The 26739-nt window shown below is 38.8% G+C and overlaps 1 protein-coding gene across 3 annotated transcripts in view; it reads right to left on the bottom strand.

Annotated features, from left to right (window-relative positions):
- ITIH5 (inter-alpha-trypsin inhibitor heavy chain 5) overlaps window positions 1–24050 on the bottom strand; it is an 87313-nt gene extending 63263 nt beyond the window's left edge. Inside the window, exons 1-5 of one of the 3 annotated variants that reach the window (XM_072653414.1) lie at window positions 23728–24050; window positions 14270–14317; window positions 7022–7185; window positions 6219–6320; window positions 5120–5370 (exon numbers count right to left, since the gene is read on the bottom strand). In XM_072653414.1, the coding sequence (XP_072509515.1) occupies window positions 5120–5370; window positions 6219–6320; window positions 7022–7185; window positions 14270–14317; window positions 23728–23835 (673 nt within the window). In that variant the 5' untranslated portion in view covers window positions 23836–24050. Of the gene's footprint in view, window positions 1–5119; window positions 5371–6218; window positions 6321–7021; window positions 7186–14269; window positions 14318–17780; window positions 17820–23727 lie in introns of those variants that run through there. The other 2 variants (XM_072653412.1, XM_072653413.1) reach the window with 2 other exon arrangements.
- Window positions 24051–26739: the final 2689 nt, after the last annotated feature.

Below are 26739 nucleotides of genomic sequence, written 5' to 3'. Positions count from 1 at the left end.
TTCTGGAGTATTAACATGTATATGTATGCATATAAATGAAAAATAAAACTAAAGGCTGGTTTTCTGAAGAGACTAATAAAATTGATAAACTTTTAGTCAATATGATTAAAAAGAAAGCAGAAAACTCAATCAATAAAATAGCAAATGAGCAATGCAAAATCACAACAAAAACAGAAGAAATAAAAGGAATAATCAGATCCTATTGTACACACATCTACACTAAGGACATTGAGAATACAAAAGAAATAGAGGAATATCTTAAAAATCTTAAACAGCCAAACTGACAGCAGACCAAATAGAGATCATATATAACTCAATCTCAGAAAAGAAAATAGATCTAGCTGTAAAGGAACTACCAAAGGAGCTCCTCGTCTTGATGGATTCATAGGTGAATTCTATCAGACTTTTAAAGAAAAATTGGTGCCTGTACCATATAAAATATTCTTTAAAATTGAGAAAGTACCTTATCAGAAAACTTATGAGACAAACATAGTCCTAATATCTAAACCAAGGAAAGGTAAAACAGAAGAAAAGCTATAGACCAATGCCATTAATAAACATTGACTCAAAAAAAATTCTGCCTCAAATTTTTAAACAAAAACCTTCTGGACAACATCAATTTATCAAGAAATCATTCATTATGACTAAGTGAGATTTATACCGGAGATACAAGGAGGGTTCAATCATGTATGAAAAGCAATCAACATAGTTAATCACATTGAAAATAAAAGCATCCAAAATCACATGATCATCTCAACAGAGGCAGAAAAAAAAATTTGACAAAGTACAACACTCATTTATGCAAAAAAAAACCCTATGAGGGTTAGACATAGAGGCACCATTTTTTAATGTCATAAAAAGCATCTATCCAACTATGCCCAAAGAGCTATAAAACTGTGCATGCCCTTTGACCAATCAATACTAATATTAAGTCTGTATTTGAAAGAGATTTTTAAAAAAAAAAAAAAATAAGTACCTATATATGCAAAAATATTTATAGCAGCTCTTTTTTTGTGGCAGCAAAGAATTAGATTGAAGGAATGCCCATCAATTGGTGAATGGCTGAACAACTTGTGAGATATGATTCTGGTGGAACACTATTGTGCTAGAGGAAATGATGAGTAAGACGCTCGCAGAAAAACCTGCAAAGACTTACATGAACTGTTGGAAAGTGAAGTGAGCAAAACCAGGAAAACATTGTACATAGTAATTGCAATACTGTACAATGATCAACTATGAATGACTTAGCTATTCTCACCAATACAATGATCCAAGACAATTCCAAAGGACTTATGATGAAAAATGCTATCTACCTCTAGAGAAAGAACTGATGGAATATGAATGCAGATCAAAGCATATGTGTTTAAAACTTTCTTTATTCTTCTTAGGTTGGGGGTTTTTTTGTCTGTATTTTCTTTTGCAACATGACCTATATGGAAATGTTTTACATGATTATACATGTGCAATTTATATAAAATTGCTTCCTTTCTCAAGCAGGAGAAAGGGAAAGGAAGAAGAGAATTTGGAACTCAAAATTTTAAAAATGTTAAAAATTGTTTTTACATCTAATTGGGGAAAAAGCTAAAAAAGAAAAAGAACATACCTAAAACTAAAAGCAAGCATCATATGCAATGGGGATGCACTAAAACCATTTCCCATAAAATGGTTGTAAAACAAGGATGTCCACTTTCCCCACTATTATTTGATATAATTTTGGAAATGTGGAAATGCTGGTAACAGCAATAAGACAAGAGAAAAACACCCTAAAGATAGGTGAAGAGGAGACAAAACTAGGAAATCAGCAAAAATACTTATCAAGACAAGTAAATAACTTCAACAAGTTTGCAGACTAAAAAAATAAAACCTCAAAAAATAACTTCATTTCTACATAATAATAATAAAATCTAATAACGACAAAATACAAAAAGCATTTTGGAAGTACTCTACCAAAGTATGCAAAAGACTGGCATAGATTTAATTATAAAATGCTCTTTAAAGAAAGGAAGTACAGCATCAGTGACTGGAAGGCTCATGGCTGAGTCATGCCAATATAATAAAAATGAAAATTCTACCAAAATTAATTTACACTTTTAATGCTATACCAATCAAATTATCAAAGGGACACTTCATAGAATTTTATAAAATAATAACAATTTATCTGGAAAAAAACAAAAGATCTAGAATATAAGAGAAATGATGAAAAGTGATAGTGATGAAGGAAAGGGCACTTCAGATATTCACCTATATCATAAGCAACAGTCCTTGAAAGCATCTAGTATTACTTAAAAAATAGAAAGGGAGCTAAATGGAACAGACTAGAACAGGAAAAATCAGAAACAATGAAACTCAATAACCCAGTTTTCAATAAAGCCAAAAACATAAATTACTTAAGAAAAAACTCCCTATTTGATAAAAACTTCTGGGAAATCCAGAAAGCAGTTTGGCAGAGATTAGATTTAGACCAACAGCTTACACATATTCTTTGGGGCAGCTAGGTGGTACAATGGAAAGAGCACCAGTGCAGGAGTCAGGAGAATCTGAGTTCAAATGTCACCTTAGACACTTGACACTCACTAGCTGTGTGACCTTGGGCAAGTCACTTAACCCCAACTGCCTCATTATCTCCAGTCATCCTGATGAATATCTGATCACTGGATTCTGGAGGAATCTGGAGGAGAAGTGAGGCTGGTGACTTGCACAGCCCTCCTTCACTCAAAACAAAGTCAAGTGCAAGTCATGTTATCATTTCTCTGATGGCAGGGTCTTCTTTAGCAACGAAGGACAAACACACGCACACTATATTCTACAATATTTTCTAAATGGATACATGATCTTAATGTTAAATATCGCACTATAAAAAAATTTGGAGAGAAACAGATCATACACTACTTAGAGGAAGGGTAGGAAATCTATTCTTAACCAAACAAGGGATAGAAGCAATTTCAAAAAACAAAATAAATAATTTTGATTACATAAAACTGAAAATCTTCTGCACAAAGTTAATGCACTTAAGCTAAGAAGAGAAGCTGTTAAAGAGGGAAAATCTTTGTATCCAATTTTGATAAAGGTTTGAGATTCAAGATAGATAAATAACAAACAATGTACAAAAGATAAATCGCCATTTCCCAATAGATAAGTGGTCAAAGAATATGAACAAATAATTCTCAAAAGAAAAATTTTAAAGTACTAGCAGCCACATGAAAGAATGCTCTAAATAATTAAGAGAAATGCAAGTCAAAACAACTTTGCAGTTTTACTTTATATCCTTCAAGTTGGTAAAGATGACAAAAATGGCATAGTCATTGTTAGAGGGGTTGTGGGAAGACAGGCAAATTGGTGCATTGTTGGTGGAGCTGAGAATTGGTACAACCAATCTGAAAATCAATACGGAATTAGCAAATGAAGTGATTAAAATGTTATACCCTTTGACTCAACAATTCCACTACTGGGCTTATGCCCCAAGGAAGCCATGAATAAAAAGAAATACTCATATGCACTGAAATGTTTATACCATCATTTTTGCAATGACAAAAAAATAGAAATAAAGTAGCTGCATCTTGACTGGGAAATGACTAATCAAATTTTTATCCAGGAATGAATATAATGGGATTTTATTGTGCTGGAAGAAATGATGAATGTAACATAGAGAGTTACAGAAAGATCTACATGAACTCACAGAATAAAGTAAGTAGAGCCAAGAAAACAATATACAGAATAACTACAATAATGTAAATGGAAAGAATAACCACCTACACCCCCCCAAAAAAATCAAAAGCAAACATTGCAAATTTTTAAAGAACAAGCATGGTGAAGAGATAGGAGAGGATACTCCCAGCTCCAACCCAACCTCTCACAGAGGTGAGAGGTCCAAAGGTGCTGAACATTACACATGTTTTTGAACAGCATTGATGTATTGATTGGTTGTACTGATTCTATGGTCTTTTTTTCTTCTAAAATATTATTTGTTATATGGGATCACTTTCTAGGAGAGGAGAAGGGAAAGATATTGAGGCAAAACTAGGGTGATGTAAAACTTATTTTTAAAAAATAGAAATTGCCAGGCCTAGAGGCCTGAGGGCTACCCGAGTCTTCCCTTACCTCTATCGGAGGTCTTCGGTTGGCCAAACCCGATGCTCGTATGAGAGAAAGGACGTTCCAGAGTCGAACAAGGGTTGAGCTTTATTTCAGGGTCTAGTTACAAGTGCAGGGGAATTCTTCCTTAGGAGGGAGCGAAGAATCTCCCAAGGAGGCAAAGATCTTACAATAAGAGATTGGAAGTAGAAGTATAAGCGGGGAGAGAGGGGGAGGGGAGAGAGGAGAGAGGAAAAGCGGAGCCTTGTTGTCCTGTCCGCTCCGCGCCCCTCCGCCCAAGAGAACTTTCAGGCTTTCCTGATCCTACTTAAACCCTCCAGCAGCATAGTTTGCATCTGAATACCATGCTGTTAGATAACAATAGTGTGCCCAGATCCGGGACAATCTCGAGGGCGGGGAGAGCTCTCTCCCATCACGTTTCTCACGGGAAGAGGCGGAAATACACGAGATAGCTCGGTTCACCTCGATTCCCAGTCGTTTCCTGGGGGGGCCCTCGTGAGAACTCTAAGATTTAGAAGTTCCCACCTTTACCCGCCCGAGACTGTCCACCTGGAATTGAGCTTCCATCCCCAACAAGAAATATCTTACAAGATTAAAGCCCAAGCTTTCTATGACTATAACGGTGGGGAGATTGAATCATGTTTCCTCCCCCCATATTTCACATATGATAGCTCATCAAATATTTGAAGACATCTCTAGGGGGTTCTCTTTAAATCACCTCCTATCCACGCTAAATGTAATCAGTTCTTTCAACCAGTTCCCATTTGGCATGGTCTCCAGCCCTCCCCTGCTCCCCTTCTGTTCATTGCAGGCTCTCTGTCCTAAAAACTCTTCAATTCCTCATTTAACAACTTCATTTTGTACCTAAATAATTATCAATATATTCTATAAAATGAGGAGCTTTCCCTGCACCCCCAAAATCATACCACATAGGTAGTTATCCTGATATAAGCCCTACTTATTCTCCTGGTGAAGTAAAGAGTGGAAAAAGCCACCTAGAAGGTTTAGCATCACAGCCACTACTTACCCTCCACTTTCCCACTGCCCTTTTGCCTGCTGTTTTGCAGCGGTGGTACTTCAAGGGAAACGATGCCTGACTTTTCCAGGATGTTCACTTCTACATGCAATCTCCCCGCCAGCTGCTGGGGCCGGACACTGATCACATGCTCATACTTTCCCAGCCGTCTCTGCAAAAGCTCTTCATAATGTAGGAAGAAGGCAGCTTTATCCTTGCTGGGAATGATGACAGAGGCACTGAAAGTCTCAGTCCCCTTTTCCCTATAAAGACAAGACAAAACCACCATAATACACACTTCCCAGCACTCAGCCGTCTCACCACAGAGCTGTTTCCCTGCCTTCCCTCATCATATTCCTGTTCTTTCTTAACTAGCCTTCCAATGAGAGCAGTCAGTGGGATAAGAGGGAAGATGAAACCTGAAGAAGACAAGAATTACTAGTGATAAAGGAAAGTCCTAGGGCAGAGAACAAATGATGGTCAATAGAGGGACCAGACCTGTGATTTCATGCAGATGGACATAAAGCTTTCTCTTCTCTGCAATCTATAGTCTCAGAGATTTACCTAGAGTACTAAGAGGTGAAGAGACTTGCCCAGGATAACATAACCTGTACGTGTAACAGACAAGACTGTAACTCAGGTCTTCCTGGCTCCAAAGCCAGATCCTTATCTACTCCATAACATGGCCCTCTTGCCAAATCATGCTACTATCCAAATGACAGAGAATACAAAAGCCAACACCATTCTCTTATTTGTATCATCCCAAAATGCAGGAAAGACAAAGGTGGCAACCAGTTAAATGGCATTTTAAACAGTTGGAAGATGGGTAGAAAAACCTGGAGTCAAGACATGAGTTTCATTCTTTACTCAGCTAAGAATTCTAAATGGCTTTTGATAACTTACACAACTTTAAAACTGATACAATATTGGTTGTCCACATTTGGTAAGGGATAGCGGATTGATGAAGCTGTTAAACTGATAAACTCAATACACTTTGGCAGGAGACAGGACTGAGAAACAGAGGGAAACTGAATATGGGAGGTTAGAAAAATGCGATTCCTTTCAAGGTTTCCCAAATGTAAAACTAGCCCTTTCATTAAATGATACTTACCCATTATCTTCCAAGGTCTTATTTTCTTGCTTTTTTACCCTATCACCATGTATCTTTTCTTTTTCTGCAACTTCCCCCTGATAAACCCTGTCTCCAACAACCCTAAAACAGAAGAGAAAGCTATGTTACAAACCTGGAGTTAATAGACAATTTGAGATATGGTACATGTAACCATAGCAACCTTGGAAAAATATTTTTATTTCTCTCTTCAATGTACAGAAAGAAAAAATTCCAGGATGCTACCCACAGATTGCTCATTTTTCTCCTGGGCAATTTTCAACAGGTCTGAATGGCAAGACTCAACCCATTAAGTCTAAATAATGTTGCAGGAGTAAATCATGCCCTATGCCTCAGATTGGATGTGTACACAGAACAGGATAGGCTCAGAACAACCCACAAAAAAATAGGCACCATTTTGGACCTTTGCCCAAACCTAAAATTAAATCCCAAACACCACCCTGTTTTGTAAACCCCTTGCATTCAGCTTAGAGCCAAAAACAGATCTGCTACTCCATATAGTTTAATGCAGTTTTCAAATCTTCTGGTACTACCATAAATATGTACATGCCTGTATTATAAATTAGAGTGTATATATACACATATGTATATGTATTTGTGTGTATATAGTACGTATACTATATACACACAAACACATACACTTCTCACTCTAACATTCTCCACCCAATTCTCAGCACTGCCATCGATTTTCACCATTGTCCAAATCATCTATACCATTGTAGGCTGGCCTCAAGCATCCTACATTATGAAATTCCTGTTAAGTTTTTGACATTCATACCACCTACATAGTGAAGTTGGTAATGAAGGCTGCAGCTGGGATCTGCATCTGAAACTCAACTTCCTTGTCCTCTGATGCCCGATTCAGCAAGCTACAGGAAACCATGGTGAAGGCATAACGAGAGATAATGGTAGATTTCACTGAAAAGTGCGTCATCAAGGGCTTGGTTTTCTGTGGGAATCAAAACAACTACTGATTATTCTCCGTGCTTGGTTGGTGCATGATTCAAAGAATAGTCATTTCATCAGGGCAATTTTTAGGTAGTTTGGAGGTCTTTTCTTCTTTTTTCCCCTTATTCATCCCTCTTCTCCAGCTCTAAATCATATGATTCCCATACATTTTTTTCCAGAGAGTAAACCTTGCTTTCTTCACAACAACCCTGTAAAATAGGTAGTACTAGAAAATCATTCCCATTTTACAAATGAGAAAATTGAGGCTCAGAGTATTGGAATGACTGGCCCTTGGTCACACAGTTAGTATCAGAACTGCAATTCCAACTCAGTCTTTCTGATTCCAGGTACAAAGTGATTTCCAGTATATCAACATTGTTTTAACCTTATAATGCAATCCAAACTTCCTCTAAAAGTTGGGAATAATCAAAGACCACTGATTTGGTCACACATTTCAATAAAGGGCTCAATTAAAAGAACACTTGATCCTTTCATCTTTAGTTCAGTATTCACTGAGGTCTTATGCCAGGGGTTTACCTCTAAAACTCAGGTATTTTCTCCTTTTCAGCAGTAATGGCACTAAGTCACAAAAGTCTTCCAAGAACTAAGCAACAACTCCCCTACAAAAGTAAAAGTTTGAGGAAATACAATTTCTGAGTGAATGAATCAAGTATTTTTTATGTACTTACTATTCACAAAGCATTGTGATAAGTGAGGGAGATACAAATAGAAAAGTTATGGAGTCCCTGCTTCCAAGGCATTCACACTTCAATGAATGAGGCAAAACATATGGAAAGTTTCAGCAGAGGGTTGGGTGGAAAGCTTCCATGGTTCTTAGGGTGCGGCGGCAAAACAGATGGGTGATTCCTCTTCTTTAATTTAATTTAATTTCCACTGATAAAATCACATGAGTTTCTGGTGGTGAACCACTTGGCAGTGTTGAGGAATTTGGTACATAAAATAACTCTACAAAAAAGTTTAAGTCTACAGAAAGTTTACAATGTTATTCATGGTAGACAATTGGTTCATTCATTCAACACACATTTGTTAAAGTGCTTGTATGTAGAACAATGTGTTAAATGCAGAGAAATACAAAGTTCAAATGAAGTCCTTGCCTTCACTGAGCTTTTTTGATTCTAATAGAAGGATGTTCCCCACACAGATCACTACTATATGACCAGATAAATGCATTAAAGGGCTACAAAACAAAAAATTATGTGAAGGTTGAGGGGAAACCAACCAGAAGAGTCAGGAAAGACTTCATGAAAGATGGGATATATGAATTTTCTTTTCGTGGCTATATGGAAATCAATCAATAAGGTGAGAGAGAGACATCATTGCTGGTCTATGTATGAAATAGTTTAAGTAAAGGATAGAGATGAGAGAGCACCGTGTATGTTTGTGAGAGTAAAGCAAACAAATTTGCTTTGAGCATAAAATGTATGGAGAAAAATAACATAGGATTAGAAAGCAGGTTGGTAGCAGGCTGTGAAGGTCTTTGAATGCCAGGCAAAAGAGTGACATTTTAGCTCAGAATGGTTTACCAGTTGCTCTGAATGCTGGGACATTTTTCTGGAGCCTCACCCTTCCCCACCCCCACCTTCCAGGATGGTTGACACTCTCCTTCCATCTCATATTCCCAAACGTATGTTGAGATGATAGAGGGTGTGGGGGTAATGACATATGGTTTCTTCCCTGAATGAATGTACAATCTAAGTGGAAAAACTAAATGCCCATAAATTACTCTAAGTATTATCAGATTAGGGAAAAGGATTCATGCCTCAGGAAGGTACTTTATAAGGTATCTCATCAGCTTCATTTTACATATGAAAACACACATGAAGAGAGGTAATGAGATTTGTCTAAGCTCACATGGGCAGTAAGTAAAAGTTGGAATTAAAACCTAGGCCCTCTGATTCCAAATATGATATGTTTCCCACTAAATGATACAGCTTCTCTAGAGATCAGTGAGAACTGCAGTATGCAAAGTTTGTGGAAGAAGCAAAATCTGACTGAACTTTGAGAGGTGAATAGGATATAGATCAGTTTAGAAGGAAAGGAGGGGCATTATTTTTTAAAAAAGGAAGAATATAAGCAAAGAATGGAAGTAGGAATAACCAGCACATAGTCCTCTGGCAGTGACAGAGTGAGCTTGACTGGAATGAGTCTTACATTAAGGGACAGGATATATAGGCAAAGAGACACAAGAACACAGAGGTTCTTGAATGTTCAGCAAAGTTGAAATGAAGTACTTTGTAAGTCTATGGGAATGGAGGAAATATAAAACAGTTGCCTCAGTCATCTCAAAAATGAGTATTCCTTAATGGTACAATACCCTTTCCATACCCTCATTACTTTTTTGTTTTTAATTTGGAAATAAAAATGGAAAATTAGGGTGGAGGAAGTTCTTCCTGTGACACAATATAATTTTTCCTTCATTATTTCCTATGAAAGCTAAAACAGATTGAAAAGCAGTCTGACCTTGGAAATTCATGGACCAAAAATCTAAACATGTCTCAAGTGAGTTATTTAAAATCTAGTAAGAAGATGACCTGAATTACTCCCAAGGCATTCATCTATGCCCAGGTCTTGCTGACTTTTTTCTCAAATTGAATAAGAGTAAGGTAGGAACTTGACTGGTGATTGCATCGATATGAGAAGTTCCCAGAAGAGGCAGGAAGAAGGCTGTGTGACCCTGGGAAAGTCATTTCATTTCTCTGGTTCTCAGTCTCTCCATCTATAAAATGAAGGGTGGCTCCTTACTAACTCAGGATCAAATATAAAATCTTCCATTTGGCATTTAAAACTTTATATAATCTGGCCCCTTCCTACCTTTCCAGTCTTCTTAAATCATTCTCCCCACAAAGTACTCTGTGCTCCAATGACACTTGGCTTCATTACTGTTCTTCAAACAAGACACTAAATCTGCAGATTCCATGCATTTTCAAAACTCAGCTGTCCTCCGTGCCTGGAACTCCCTCCCTTGTTATCTTTGCTCTTGGCTTTCTTGGCTTCCTTCAAATCCTACCTAAAATCCCAAAAAGGTTTTCCCCATGCCTCTTAATGCTAGCACCTTCCTTCTGTTCATATCTCCCTATATCCTGTTTGTACATAGATGTTCATATGCTGCTTCCCTCATTAGACTGTGAGAGCTTGTGGGGTTTTGTTCATTTTGTTTTTGTTTTTGTTCTTGTTTTTTACTCTTTTTGTATCTCCAGTATTTAGCATAGAGGCTGGCGTATAGTTGTTTTAAAAATGTTTGTTGACTTGTTGTTGAGTTGGGGATGCCAAGATTGGGAGGTAGGGAAGAGAGGAGAATGGCCTCATTTAACACTACTTTATACTCCCCAGGTCTAAAATCTATGATCTATTAATTCAGGTCAGCACCTTTTCTGAAGTCTTAGCTTCCTAGACACTGAGCAGTTAACTGATTTGACTAAGTATGTATGTATAATCCTAGTATATATATCCCAGGCAAGACCTAAAGTCATGTCTTCCTGACTCTGAGGCCAGCTCTTTATCAACTATCCCATAAAACGTCTCAGTGTCAGTCTCAAATAAATATTTTATGGATTTACTCTGATCTGATCTAAAGACACATGAATGAACATTAGACCTAAGTGTCTTAAGGTGATAATGATAATGAAACTACAGTGTTGGTTATTTTATATTAAACATAAAGCTAGGAAGACATACTGGACCATGGAGAGAAAAATCTGAATTTTGTTCACACTGCTGTCACTAACCCTAGTGTTTGACTCTAAAGAAATAACTTCATATCTGTGCCTAGTTTCTTTACATGTAAAAGAATATTTTCTGTACACATCTATCTTATATAGAGAAAAATGTCTTCATTTTCATGAGGTTAAGAATAGAAACATGGATAATGTTTTATAGATATAGATGATATGGATTAAATATAATGATAGAAAATGACATAGACATACATTATATATATATATGAAAAGAATGTACCAAAAGTCTTAGTGCAGATGTAAGCTTATTAATTAGTTTATTATAGTACATATTATAGTATATTATACAAATTTATTACTAGGTTTGCATCTGCACTAAGGCTTTTGGGAAACTCTGTATATGGTAATGGGTGGCTAGTGTGACCCTAGGCAAGTCACTTAACCCTGCTTGCCTCAGTTTTCCCATCTGTAAAATGAGCTAGAAAAGGAAATGGCAAATCACTCCAGTATTTTTACCAAGAAAACCCCAAATGGGATCATAAAGAGTTGGACACAATTGAAAAACAACTGAATGACATCAACAAAATATATGACAGAATGTGGTGATATAACAGATGGAGAGTTTGCCTCGGAGCTAGGAAAACATAAGTTCGATTCCTGCCTCTGACAGATTCTGACTATATGAACTTGGGTATGTCACTTAGTCTCTCATTGCTGTAGGCAAATCTCCAAAACCAAAAGTAGCAGAGTAGATATAAACCTGTGGAGGTACAGGATGTTAGTTCCCTAACCTGGGAGCTCCCTATACCAATGAAATCATAAGTCTAAATACATGTGTGTGTGCACGTGTATATATGTGTGTTTATATAAAATGTAATATATAATCTAAATATGTGTATATATAAATATATGTGTGTACATATGTATTTAAATATACATTTATATATAATATATGTATATTTTAGAATACATGTTCATTTCTTTCTATACATATACACACATATGTGTATACATATACACACATACATACACACATACATATATATACGTATATATATATATATATACGTATATATATATGTGGTGAGAGAGAGAGAGTCATGGCTCACCCTAAATATTCTACAGAAGACAACCAGCACTGGCTAGAGTTGGGCTAAAGGGGTAGGGAACCTGTGACCTCAAGATCACATGTGGCCCTTGCAGTCCTGAAGTGCAGCTCTTTGAAGCCAGACTTCACAGAACAAATCCCATTAATAAAAGAATTTGTTCTGTAAAACTTTGATTCAGTCAAAGAGCTGAACTTGAGGACCTAGAAGGCCACATGTGGTATAGAGGCCATAGGTTTGCTACCTCTATAACTGCAGCAATCTAAATGAAAAGAAGGGTAAAAGACAAGGAGGTTGTTGACAGAAAGAAAAGGCTCATGTGCAAAAATGTTCAAAGCAATACAATCTGTGATAACAAAACCCTGGAGACCCAATGACTGGAGAATTCCCAGGGGACTGGTTAGCAAATATGAATGTAATGGATTATTATTGCATCGTAAGGAATGCCAAGTATGAAGAATCCAGAGCTTGCAAATAAGGCCATGGCAAGAAAGCACAGCCAAAAGGAGACATGTTCAGTGACTAGTGCAATGTAATTTGTAAATAAATGTAGAAAAAGGCAATAAAACTCTCATCAAATATAGTGGTCAGTTTTGGTTCAATACTAGGAAAAGTGAAAGGGTACCTCTGCCCTTTCTTTCACTAGAGCAGCTGTTTTTCTGGAAGTGTATTCTTTGAGGCAAGGGAGAGTGGTGTTTAGGTATTTACTGGGAAATGTCCATTATGCCAAAATTGCATACTTAATTTTTTTAAGAATTAAACTTTTAAAGAATTAATTAAATCACTAACTAAATTAATGATTCCATTAAAAATACTTCTTAATATCCAGCCTTCCAAAGATTAATCACCCCATGATGAATGTCTTTAGCCTGTTCAATTTAGGAAGACTATTAGGGAGGGATTTGTTTGCTTGCTGTTTTTTAAAGACCAGATGTCCCTATCTCACTCCAGTTGGAAGTGTAGCCATCCCTCCTGGGCGCAGTCTCAATACTTTAGCCTGCTCTGCTTTTCCCACCTGAGCTAGCTCACCCCTACATAAGCAACATGCTAGTCCTCCAATCCCAGGGGCTCACCCTATTGGAGCCGGACTTTGTGTGAACACCCAATCAGCTTTAACCCCACTATGGGTCCGAATTCCCACGCTCAAGTGATCCACCCGCCTCAGCGTCCTGAGCAGCAGGGGTTATAGGCATATGCCACCACCTCTGGTTTATGAAGACTATTTACTAAAGCTTACAGGGCTTGGCAACTGTAGCCTCAATGGAGTACACTCAAAACATAGTGGATATTGCAATATAGTCACCCACACTGTGCTGTGCAATATGGAAGATCTAAGAAAATGTTAAGTCCTTCAATAGGTTAACAGTTTAAGGGAAAATAAGTTAGCAGCAAATGAGCACCAAGGATAGTCAGCCCCAAAGGATGCAGATGGAATTCTAACAACAAACATCTCTTGATTTCTGGTGCCAGGAAGCTTTGACTGCCTCGTTTCAAGGAAAGCCTTATGAGAATAGTGTCTTCTTTTTTTTTTTTGTTCTTTTCATAAGTACTACTATTAATAATAATTAATGATAAAGATTTCATAATACGTCAACAATGACAATCATAGAGAAGGAAGTCTCTCCCTAAGGAAATAAAAAGGACTCATACAGGACACTCCTAATATTAAAAAAAAAAAAAAAAAAAAGACCCCAGAGATTGGTGGAGCTTCTCAGTGTTTTGAAATGATTTATTGTTGAATACACAGTAGTCAGTAAGAGATGACTCCAAAATTAAGTTATTACAATTGCTGGAGGCTATCTCAAGTTCCCAATCTGTTAACCTCCAAAATGTACTCAAATTCTTGCCCAACTTTCATCCCATGAAGCTTTACCCTACATCTGTGGATGTTCTGCTTGTTTACTTCACTAAGAAGATTTTGTTGTTTTTAAACTCCCAGGGGGATTGAAGAGAAATGTTAAAAGAAAAAAAAGTTTCATGTTTGGTTATATTTTTGCAAGAGGGCCTTTGAAACCCTATGTAGTAGATTATTTTTAAACTACTTTGTCTTTGCTTTCCTACTGACATGATCTGTTCCTTTGCCAAAAAGGAAAGCTCACATCTATTTTATAAAAGTCCTATAAAACAACAACGGCTTTCAAAGCTTAATACTATCAAACTCTGGCATTAATTCATCTGCTTTTTTATAAGTTTTCAGGGAGCTTTAATCAAAGCAATGGATAGTTCAAAGGAATTATTACAGTGAAGGAAATCTGCTTTTCAGATGCCAAATGAATATACGTACCAGCCTCTGTTGTAGCCTGACCTGTCTTGGGACTCGATGCCCAACCTGCTAAAAAAAAAAAAAAAAGATCCATGAAATATGATCATGAATGACTGATTAGGTACTTTATGTTTATGGGTTACTTTGATCCTTTTCTTAAAAATAATCTTTTAAATTCAGAATATTTCTTCACACCCCTAGGATGCTGCATGGGCCATATCAATAGTCAGAAATTAAATGAGCTGTTACCTAAAGCTGTGACAAAATGCTTAGACCCAGATGAATGCTTAGCTAGTAAGGCAATATGTAATAGAGAAGATGAAAATTATTTCATTTCTTTGTTGCCTTGAAATGAACACTACTCTGACTTTAAGTCAGTTAAGATGTCTAAAGTTAATTTGATGGACTGGTAGTCAATATTCAATTTAATTCAAAATATCAAGAAGCACCTTCACTAGAGACACAGTTAGATTTTTGTGAGTATCTTATTGACTTGATATGTTGAATAATCACCCAAATCGTATTGGAGGAAGGGAGGTGTTTTCTTGGGAAAAGTCACTCAAACATTCCAAACCTCAGTTTTCTCATAGGTACCTACGCTACCTATCTCGAAGGTCAAGTCAACAAGCAATTATTAAGTGCTCACTATGGGCCAGGTACCGAGTGCTAGGAATGAAAATAAAAGCAAAAGGAAAGATAATCCCTTCCCTCAAGGAGTTCCCAATCTAACTACAAACATTTCTCTCTTCCTGGTGCCAGGCAGTGTTAAGTGCTTCATTCCAGGGGAGGCCCCAAAAGAATCGGGGCTTCTTTTTTCTTTTCATTAAATAGTACTACTAATAATTCACTACACTTCAAAGGGAGCTTAAAAGGGTTTATTTTGAAGAAAGTGCTTAGTACATCTAAAAGCTCAACATAAATGTGAGCTAATGCTAGCTGTGCAGTGATCAAACTCCTGGGTCTGGAGTCAGGGAGAATTCAAATTTAGCCTCAGACACATATTAGCTGGGTGACCCTGGGCAAATCACTTGACTTCTGCTTGTCTCAGTTCCCTCATCTACATATGGAGAAAATCATAGCACCTCTACAGGTTGTTGCGATGATAATATGAGATAATATGCTTTAAAAGCTTAAAGTGATGTACAAATGCTAGCCACAAGCAACACCATCAGCATCCTATTTCAATTGTTACTGCATCTTCAGGGTTAATGTTGGATATACTGGATAAAAGCTGTAGAGAAGTCTGAAACTTCCTGACCATTGGAGCTATCCAAATGTGGAAAAGGCTGCCTTTGGAGGTCCCCCTCAGGAGGTCTTCAGGCAGTGGTTGGATGACCTTTTGTTTGGCACGTGGTAGAAAAAATTCTTGTTCCAGAATGAGTTGGACTACATAGCCTCTGAGGCTCCTTTCAGTTCTGAAATTCTGTGGCTCTGTGACTGTCAGCTTGACAATAAAACATTTTTGTATAGAAATAACAACAATAGCCAGCATGTATACAGTGGTTTAGGTTTACAGTCAGATTACTCATATTATTTTGTTTGATCTTAAGAACCATCCTATGAGGAAGGTGCTATTGTTTTCTCCGTTTAATACATGGGAAACTGAGGTTTAGAGAAATTAAGTGACTTTTCTAGAATCACACAGTTAGCTTAAGTGTCTGCGGTAGAATTCAAACTCAGGTCTCCCTGACTGCAAGTCCAGCACTTTTTGTTCCCTACAGGTCTATATTTAAGCAGTGATTAAAGAGTGCTATGTAAGTCGTTGTGGAGCCCATCTCAGTATCAGGGAACCCAAGTCGTGATAAAGAGAGGGAAGAGACAGTATTTAGGCTGAAGTGAGAACTTCAGGGAGCATGGTAATTTTTGACCCTCAGAATGGCCTAGGAGCAGTGAATAATTCTTCAAACACCTGCAAGAGGTCAAAGGAATAGCTACTAACCCAGTTGTACTCAAGCATCTCAGGCTTTTTTAACTTTAAGATTTTTCCACCTTGAAATCACGGAAAGGCCAGGAACCACTTCAAGTTACTCTGTGGTTCAACAGGAGGGCTCAACTCCCCATGAGAATTACATGGAGCTTGATTGATCTCAAATAGTTTCTTTGAAGTCTCTCCTTTGTAAAATATATTTTCTCTGGTAAACAGACTTCATAGAGAACAAGAAGTGGGCTTTTTGCTTCTTAGATGACTATCTAGGTCTCTCTGGGAGATCGTTATGGCTACACTTCAGGCCAAACTTAAAATGAACAAAAGAAAATTTGCTTGAAAAGGTAAAGTTCTGGTTAACATGTTTTTGTGGTCTTCACACATAAATTCTCAGTGCCCATGTGGAAGTGGTGGCAATCTCATTATTGCTAGTTAAATATTCAATTTCACAAATTCATAAAATATTCAGGAAGTATCTGCTGTTTACAAGCCATAATGATAGGTGCTAGGAATAAAAGCACAAAAACAAAAAACATTCCTGGCCCTCAGAGTTCTCCTTTTGTGGTTGTTCAGTCATTTCAGTGTGTCCAACTCTTTGTGACCCCATTTGGTGTTTTCTTGGCAAAGATACTGGAGTAGTTTGCACTTCCTCCTCCAGTTCATTTTACAGATGGGGAAACTGAGGCAAACAAGGTTAAGTGACTTGTCCAGGGTCACATAGTTAGGAAGTGTCTGAGACCAGATGAGTCTTTCTCGACTCCCAGACTTGTGCTCTATCCACTGTACCACCTTGCTAACCTAAACTCTCCTTCTAAAATTTATACCTGGAAAAATATATGCAAAATAACCCAAAATGGAGAAAGCACATAAAAAGAGACCCTTGAGCTCACCCTTGTGAAAGGGAAAGATTCTAATGAGTCAGGTCCATACGAAGATCTACAGGTATTATATGGAAAGTCAATTCCTCCAATATGTCCATACTATAGTGTATCATTGCATTATGGAAATAATTCTGGATTTCCAAAGCTCTGTCACACAAGCTCTGACAGTTCCTAACAAGCCAGCTGGGCATCTAGGACAAGGCTGGGGATGGGCATCTACGACACACAGTTCAACCAAACTAAGTTTGGGAGGCTCATCACCAAGCTGGTGGTGATCATGTCCTTTCCACTGGATTGGTAGAAGGGAAAGTGTATCCACATAAACAAAAATTTCAGATCTTAGAAGAAGCATCCCTGAATCCCTTTGTGAGTACTTTCCTATTGTTTCTGCTCATTAGTCCCCCAACAAGCAGACAGGGACTGCGTTTAGTCCAGACAAGAAAATGAGGCATGACAAGATTTGGCAATTTGAAGTTTAATGGAAAAGATAAGGATAGGGACTTGATCAATGATTTCACTGAGATAGGAATCTCCCAGGTTAGGACACTCCCTCTATTAGTACAGGTGGTCACTGTCCCTGCAATTTATAGTCTACAGAGTTGTCCAGAGCACTCAAAAGTTGCCTGGGATCACATAGCCAATTATGTGTCAGAGGCAGGATTTTAATCCAGGTCTTACTGTCTCTAGGACTAGCATTCTATCCACTATATCATAGTTTTATACTTACAGAGTATAGCGAAAAGGAGATCATTATGTTTGGTCAGATGGGTAGGATTAATAAAGTAATATGGACAAAGCACCCTGCTAGAACCTGGAAATGTATCCATAATAGCTATAAATGTCTCTTGGCTTGGGAGATGGGCAAAAGAAGGGTTCCTTTATGAGGTCATAAATGATGTGTTAAATGACAACAAAATACAAAGGAAGAGGAAAGTTCACTGGGGACAAGATTAGTCAAGGACAGCTGGACTTAAAAGAGACATCCTCAGCCCCATACTGTCCCTCAACCCCTATATTCCCTCACTTACCAAGTCTTCCCAACTTTACCTCCACAACTTTTTTCAAACTCATTCCTTCATACAGGCACTACCCCAAGTTAGGGCATCATTGTCATCTTTTTCTTGGACTACTGCAATAGCCTCCTAATTGGTCTCCTTGCTTCCAGTTCACACACACACACACACACACACACACACACACACACACACATTCTCCACCTAGCGCCACAGCGATATTCTTAAAGCATAGGTCACTCCTCTGCTCAATAAACTCCAGTGGCTCCCTATCACCTCTAATATCAAATGCAAACTCCTCCGGCAAATCAAGGGAAAAGAAATGGAAACAGTGTCAGATTTTATATTCTTGGGCTCAAAGACCACTCCAGATGGTTACTGAAGTCATGAAATTAAAAGAACTTGCTCCTTGGAAGGAAAGCTATGGCAAATCTGCATATCATACTAACAAGCAGAGACATCACCTTGCCAACAAAGGTCCCTATAGTCAAAGCTACAGTTTTTCTAGTAGCAATGTATGGTTGTGAGAGTTGGACAAAAAGGAAAGCTGAATGCCACAGAATTAACTCTTTTTAATTATGGTGGTGGAGAAGACTTTTGAGAGTCCTTTGGACATCAAAGATCAAATCACTCAGTACTTAAAGCAATTAACTCAGGCTATTCGCTGGAAGATCAAATACTGAAGATGAAATTTAAATACTTTGACCACATAATGAGAACATGGGACTCACTAAAAAAGACCCTGATGTTGGGAGAAAGATCAAAGATAAGAGGAAAAGTAGACAGCAGATGATGAAATGGATAGATAGTGTCATGGAAACAATGAATGTGAACTTGGAAATACTTTGAGAGATAGAGGAAGAGCCTGGCACACTACGGTCCATGGGGTCACAAATGACTGAATAACTAAACAACAGCAACTGACCTTTCAAACCCTTCCCAGAGGGTCCCCAACCTATCTTCCCAGTGTTGTTATATATTAATTCCATTCAAACTCCTTAGTATAGACTAGCTACCTTTACTGTTGCCCATTACACACAAGATATTATCACCACATTCTTCTCCACATACTCCCCCACATACCTTAAATGCATTCATTCTTCGCCATCACCTCTTAGAATCCTGAGTTTCATTCAAAGCTCATCCCAAATTACTCATTACTTTATATATGTATATGCATGTGTATGTATGTATATGTATGTGTGTATGTATTTACACGTTGCCTTCCCTGATAGAATTTAAGTTCTTTGTAGACAGGAACGATTCCATTTTGTCTTTGAATCTCCAACACCTAGTCTGTACATGGCCCATAGAAGATATTCAATAAATACTTGTTGATTAAATAATAGACAGGAGACTGGAGTTGATTATTTAGAGGAGAAAGGGGGAAATAAGGGAAAAAATAAGTAGGAAAGATCTTGACTTCCTCATCTTTAAAATCTTTAAAGGATTTAAACTAGATGGTCTTCAAGGTCCCTCCAGTTCTAAGAGTCAATGACAATGACTATGATTACAAGGCTGTTGTGTGCCTACTGCCTAATGAAGCCTCAGTCTCTAGATGGGCAGAAGCATCAGTGAAAGCAGGGAGATGAACGACCAAGTTTTTCCCTTCCATGGATCAGAGTAAGGGTAATACTATCCAGGTCCTAGGTATTAAAGTCTTCTTTCTTCTTCAAAACATTGCCAATTACAGGCAGTTAACAGGTACAATGAAACACCTTAAAATCCGTTAAAGTGATGTATTTGTCCTCCGACTAGCCCCAGAACCAAGTGTTAAATGGAAGATAGGGAAAGAATAGGGGACAGCTTGGGACATTCCAAAGACCTCTCAGAGGAGAAGAACATAGGAAAGGAGTAGAGAAGAAACTCTGTTCCTCCCCAAAGACCTAACCTTCTTTTTTTATTGGTTCAGGATAAGTCAAGTCCCCTCTGGCATGAAGACAGAAATGATTCTGATCAGAAAAAGGGGAGAAGTAAGTGGAATGAATAGGCCCCAAGAGCCACAGCAGGTTCCCAACAATCCTCTCAGTAACTCTTCATTTAGATTTGCTTCAGGTCATTACAGTCAGGTTTGCCTGAGTTGCTGATCCTTCCTGGACAGCTTTGAGAAGAGGAAGGAAGGAAAGGAAGGAAGGAAAGGAAAGGAAAGGAAAGGAAAGGAAAGGAAAGGAAAGGAAAGGAAAGGAAAGGAAAGGAAAGGAAAGGAAAGGAAAGGAAAGGAAAGGAAAGGAAAGGAAAGGAAAGGAGGAAGGAAGGAAGGAAGGAAGGAAGGAAGGAAGGAAGGAAGGAAGGAAGGAAGGAAGGAAGAAAAGAGGCTCATCACCCTAACAGTTTGGGTATGGTCCCATAGAGGAAAACTGCATGGGAGTAGTATTGGGTGGGGGATTCCTGTCCGTGTGGGTTGAACTGAATGGTCTCTGATACTCCTCCTAACCCTGAGATTCTGTAATTGAATGAATATGCAATAACCTAGTGGTTAGCGTTCCTCCTGCTAGAGTTCACGACCCAACATGGTGAGAGTTCCCAAATAGAGTTGTTTCAAATTCGAAACCTAACCAAGGGCTAGAGATTACTGGCCCATTGGAGTTGTCATCTATCATCTGTGTCAAGGAATAATACAGCCACAGTGGTCTGGACGTATTCCAATTTGAGTAATTACACATCAACCATGCAAGATTTTTCCTTCGGCTGGCATAATATTCCTACAGGTTGCTCAGCAGTTAACTATTTTCATTGAGAAAAGAGGGTGCATTTTTAGGGTAGAATTTCAGATCATTTCCTGGGAGATAAGAAGGATACATCATTATTTGCCCGTAGAAAATTGCTACTTACTTTTGTGCCTTGGGGAAAACAAATGTAATTTGTCTACTGTCAAACAGCAAGTGAGTGATAGAATTGGAGAGAGAGCTCAGTTTTTCCAGTTTAGGGCCCCACACACTAGCTATGCCATGCTACCCCTCCTATGCAAAAATATTTCTGAACTTCCTGCTGAGGATATTTACAAAAGGAATTAATGGAACTCAGCAGCACAATAACAATGCAGCAGAGCATTTTGGAGAATGAAATTTTCATTAAGAATGAAAATTATCATGTGTTAGGTTCCAAAGCCTTGAGAATATTGGAAAAGAAAAGAATCCTGCACTAATTTATTATTCTGGATTTCTCAACATCCCCATACCCAGACTAGAAGTACACTACTTCACTGAGATCTTTAGAGAACCCTATAATTTTCAGGGGTCCTCCCTTTCCATTTTAGCTTTCCCATTTACTCTCTCTCGCTCTCTCTCTCCTCCTATCCCTAGGAATTACATGTAATGTTATTTGTCCTTTAAAACACCATCATGATGCCCCCATGGGTTTTTTCTTCAGCATCTACTATGGAATGCTAGGAAAAGAAACAGATACCTAAGTATTTTTTCCTAAATACATTTCCTAATTAATTTCCTAATTAAATTTCCTAAATATGACTGTTGATGACACCTAGGGTGGCATCATGTATTTTAATATCCATAAGCACGTAACATTTTGCATTTATATTCACATTCTGTTTTATGCTTTTCAAAGAGCTTTTCACATCCTTCATCTCACTCTTAGTATTGAAGATCTTATAATTGCAAAAAATTATTTTCACTGTGCAGATGGCCAGTAGTAACGCATGAAGGCTTCCTTTTCTCAGAAAAAAAAATGAGGATATCGAGGGAGATGGTAAAAATATCATGTTTAACAAAAGATGAGAATAGCCAGTGTTGGAGGGTTTGTAAAGACAGGCACACTAGTGCATTGTTGACAGAGCTGTGCACTGGTCCAACCATTCTGGAAAATAATTATGCAATGAATGTGATTAAAATGTCCATACCCTTTGGCCCAGAATTTCTACTGCTAGGCATATAACCCACAATGAGGTTTGTGGAAAAAAAGAATTGCCTCATATTCATGAAACTATTTATAACAGAACTTTTTGTAGGAGCAAAGAACTGAAAACCAAGTGGATATTCATTTGCCAGGGAATGGTTAAACAAACTGTGGTAACTGAATGTAACTGGAGGCAATTGGTGATAAAATGGACCTGTAGTCAGGATCTCCCGAATTCAAATCTGGCCTCAAACACTAGTTGTATGACCCTGGGCAAGTCACCTAACCTCTGTTTGCCTCAGTTTTCTCAACTGTAAAATGGAGTGAATAATAACACCTACCTTGCAGGTTTATTGTGAGGTTCAAATAAGATAATATTTGTAAAAAGTGCTCAGAACAGTGTCTGGCACATAGTAGGTCACAATATAAATGCTAATTTCCTCCAAGGAGGGAGGCAATTACATGACATATTACTATATGATATGATGAATATGAAGAATCCAGAGAAGAAAGAAATGACTTATATGAACCGATGAAAAGTAAAATAAGCAGAACCAGGAAAAATGTACAATGACTGCAAAATAAATGGAAAAAAATAACACCAAGCAATAAAAACTGAATGCTTTGAAATCATAATATCCAAGCTTGGCCCCAAAGATATGAGAAAATGCCCGCAGTTTCTTTGACGATGTTGGGAATCAAGTATGCTGAACACTGTATACATACTATCAAACTTTTTGGTGTGCTGATTAGTTTGGCTGAAGTGTTGTTGTGGTGTTGGTGGTGGTTCCTCTTTTTAAATTCTTTATTATAAGTAATGGCTGTCTGGGAGAGGCAGGGGGGAGGTACATTGTGAAATGTAGGTGTTGTAAAATAAAAGATACCAATAAAAATTATTTTAAGAACAACTCAAAAGTCATCTGTTAAATATTAAGTCTATATTGTATTCCTTAAATATTGCTCCTCAGAAGCACTGGGACCAAAGGCTCATTATTTTAACTTACACTCTGCTAAAGTTGGAAAGAGCTTTAGAAATCATCTGTTCTAACCTCCTCACTTAAAAGACAGTGGAAACTCAGTCTTAAGAGACTTGCTCAAAATCACACAACTAGTTAATGGCAGAATCAGAATTCAAATCTAAGTCTCCAACTTGTCTCATGAAACCAATTCCAAGGCTCTTGTTACTACTATATCGGGTGCAGTTTAAGATAGCCGAAGCTATTCACAATACTGCGAATAGCTTTTTTTCCCCCCACTTTTCCAATGGGAAAATAAAGGCTCCAGGAGTTTGTAGGAGATTGAGGCCATTTCTCAGAACCCTGCAAGGGAGCAATCAGATGAACCTGCCTTCCGTGGATCAAATAAGAAACCATATCCCAAATATCCCAGAATATAATGAGGAACTTCTCTAGCTCCAAAATCAGAATTTGGATTTAAAAAGCTGCCACAACCCTGGCAGGTGAGTGGGGCCAATTAGACTACTGAACTTGGAGTTCCCCACTGAAATGGAAAGTATGAAGGAGCAGCAGAGAAAGATCCTCGCTGGAAAGGGAGACTGGAAAACTTTAAGAGCGATGTAGGCACAATACACCTGATCATCAGAGACAGCAAACTCACAAGGGGAGACCCTGGGGATAGTCAAAGGAGATGCTGGGGAAGCTGGCACTCGACTTTCTGAGACGGGTGGTAGGGATGGGGATGGTGAGAAAGTTAGGCAAGTCAAACAGCCTGAGGAATAGAGAAGGCTAACCGGCACTGCTCCCCACTCCACCGTCCCCACCCCGCCCCGGCCAAAGTCATCCGACTTACTTGGTCACCCCACCTTAGCTCCTCTTCCAGCTCTTTGGCCAGCGCCAGGGGGTCCTGCTGCCCTACGCAGAGCGGGAGCCCCAAGCAGAGCCCCAAGAGCAGAAGCATGTCGGAAGGGAAGGAGACAGCTAGAGATACCCGAGTGGGGAGCAGCGGCGAGAGGGCAGATCCGTGGGGACTGCCCGAGGGACCGCCCGAGGCTGGGAGGTTGGAGAAAGTAGCAGCAGCTGGGTCGGCGGCGGCAGAGGCAGCTGCAGCTCCTGCCTCTGGCTCCTCCTTGTCCTTCTGCCGCTGCCTCCCAGCTGGAGAAGAGGCGGCCCGAGAGCCGACGCGGTGGGAGAAGCTCCCTGACACCCCCCCACAGCCCCCGCTCCGGCCCCCGCCCTCTCCTTCCCCCTCTGCCAGGCCAGACCCAGCCCCCTCTCCTGAGTCAGACAGGACCTCAAGCCAGGGCAGGGACAGCCCGGGAATGATACTCACTGGTACCGAAAACGATTTAAGTTTGGGACCGGGACACCCCCACCCCCACCCCCATAGACACACAGCCAAGAAGGAAGATTCCCATACTCCAACATCGTGTGATGCAGTAGATAGAGGGCTTTGGAGTCAAGTTCCGGAGTCCGAATTCTGACTGGGACACTTAGTATCTGTGGTGGCTTTGGACAAATGAGAGAGTTAGACTAGGGGACTTCTAAGGTTCCTGAAACAGCACACAGTCCAAAAGACCCTAGATAATGTAGGGCCACCTGTGTCCTCTTACTTGCAGGCCCACCTTGTCTTTGCCCACAAAGGACATTTGTGGCTTCCGCTTTCCTCCTCACTTGCGAGCAAAGTGACCTTTTCGTCTTTGTTTCCTTTCTTGGGAACAACCCAGTTCCCATCCCAACCAGACATCACCTTCACCTCTTCCTCTCCATCTAGCCCCCTCAATGTTCCTTTTAAAAACTAATAAGTCTTTTACAGAAAACCTAACATATGCTTGCAAGTACCATGGTAGGGACTGAAGATACAAGAATGAAACAATTCCTACACTCTAGGAACTTACATTCTAATGGGGAAAACAAGTACATACTAAGTATATACTATGTAAGAATCAAGAGAATAAATGCAATATATGCAAAGCAGTTAAATACAAGGTAGTTTAGAAGGAAGGATCCTGCCACCTGGGGAGGGGAGGGTGGCAGGAATCAAGAAAGGCTTCATGCAGAAGATAATGTCTGAGTTGCTTTTTAAAAGAAAAGGACCGGAAGGTAGAAGTGAGATGGTCAGTGCAAACAAAGGGACAGAGACAGACATAGAATATCATGTGTGAGCCACAGAAAGATAAGTCACTTTGGCTAGAACAGATTGTGGTAGGGGAAGTAATGTCCAGTAAAGATGGAAAGATAGGTTGGGGATTCATCATATAAACCTTAAAAAGCTAAGCAGAGTCTGCAGTTTATCTTAGAAGCAACAGAAATTCACAGAAGCTGGTTGTCACATGGACAAAAGATATATTTGCCTAAGCAATGGATTGGAGAACTTTTCTGCAATCAAGTTTGTAGGATTCCTCTTTCCATGTATCTGCCAAATGTTTCCATCCTTAATCAGACTGTATTTTCTTCCTTCCTTCCTTCCTCCTTTCCTTCCCAATCTCTATCGTTACTACCAGCAGTAAAATGGTTTTTCCATCAAAAAAATCACTTAACTTCTCAGTTCTACAAGACAACTTCCTAAGATTACAAATTACTGAAGAGTTACTAATTGGAAGCTCTATCAGTCTCTCACCTGGAACTCCTTACACCAATAAAAGTCCATATCTGGATCCAAAAAGAAAAAGAAAAAAAAAGGGAGGGGAGTTCACACATATAATATTTTGACCTTCCCCACAATAATCTTGTAAAGTACATTGGACAAGTATTATAATTCCCATTTTACAGATAAGGTAAACTGAAGCTCAGAGAGATGGAATGACCCCCACAAGTGTTGAAGCTGATATTCAAATAAGTTATTCTGATGACAGATGAAATGCTGTTTTCACTACATCCTACTGCCTCTCCATCTTCTGGTAAACAACTTGACTGTCCTATTTTCCACCCTTTCTGCCTACTCTCCCCCCCCCCCCACTATCTCTGAACCCAATTCAACACACTTGTCGCTCTCTCCCACCCAAGTGGGCAAATGCCATTTTACCCTGGGATCTAGTCTGTTCCTTTCCCTTCAGCATCTGACACCCAATCCTAGAATGCAGGGTATTAGAAGAACTAACCCCTAATCCAGTAGACATTGCCAAAATTCTTCTCTCACTGTCCTTAATAAAAACCATCAGTTCTCCAAACAATGGGAGATTTAGTAGTGTGAATAAACTGGGAAAAATATTTGAAATTCAGGGTGTGATAAATAACAATGGCAAATGGTGTTACAATAAGAATATTTGCAAACTCCCAGTGATGTCTCTGTCCAATTAGGGGAAAACTTTGCCCTTTCAGGATTGTGTACAAAATATTTATTTTTCTTTATAAGTCGTAACAACTTACTGTCAATACTCATGAAATGGGATACAGCAAGAGCTGTAAGATGTCAGCGGTGGCATATTATTAATTAATAACTCATCTTAGTGTCTTGAATATATTCTTATTGCAGATATCTTAAACTGGCAAATTAAATGAATATGTGACTGCAGGGGAAATGGCATACTACTTTGATTGCTTTATGCAATAAAAAAAGTACACACCTTGTCCTCAAGAATTTTTTAATCTAATAAAGTTAGATTAGCATAGTCATATATATTCGTATAGATATAGATCTGGGAGAAACCTGCTCCACAACCCTCTTCCCTTACCCACCCATCCCCTTCTTAATGTTTGTAACTGTGAAGTTAAACAGGTAAAACACAGACAACTGCAGTAACTGTTGCTTCAACCTTCTCCCTTCACTAAGCTTAGGACCGTATCTAGGCTCTTCTTGTGTCTCCATACCCTCGTCTCTTAAAGAGGGAAGGGGTCCTATTCCACCCTCTGTTTCTGGCCTAAT

The sequence above is a fragment of the Notamacropus eugenii genome, chromosome 3, assembly GCF_028372415.1.
Source record: "Notamacropus eugenii isolate mMacEug1 chromosome 3, mMacEug1.pri_v2, whole genome shotgun sequence".
Lineage (NCBI taxonomy): Eukaryota > Metazoa > Chordata > Mammalia > Diprotodontia > Macropodidae > Notamacropus > Notamacropus eugenii.
Note: the sequence above shows the minus strand (reverse complement) of the source record. Positions and strands in the feature narration are given on the sequence as shown.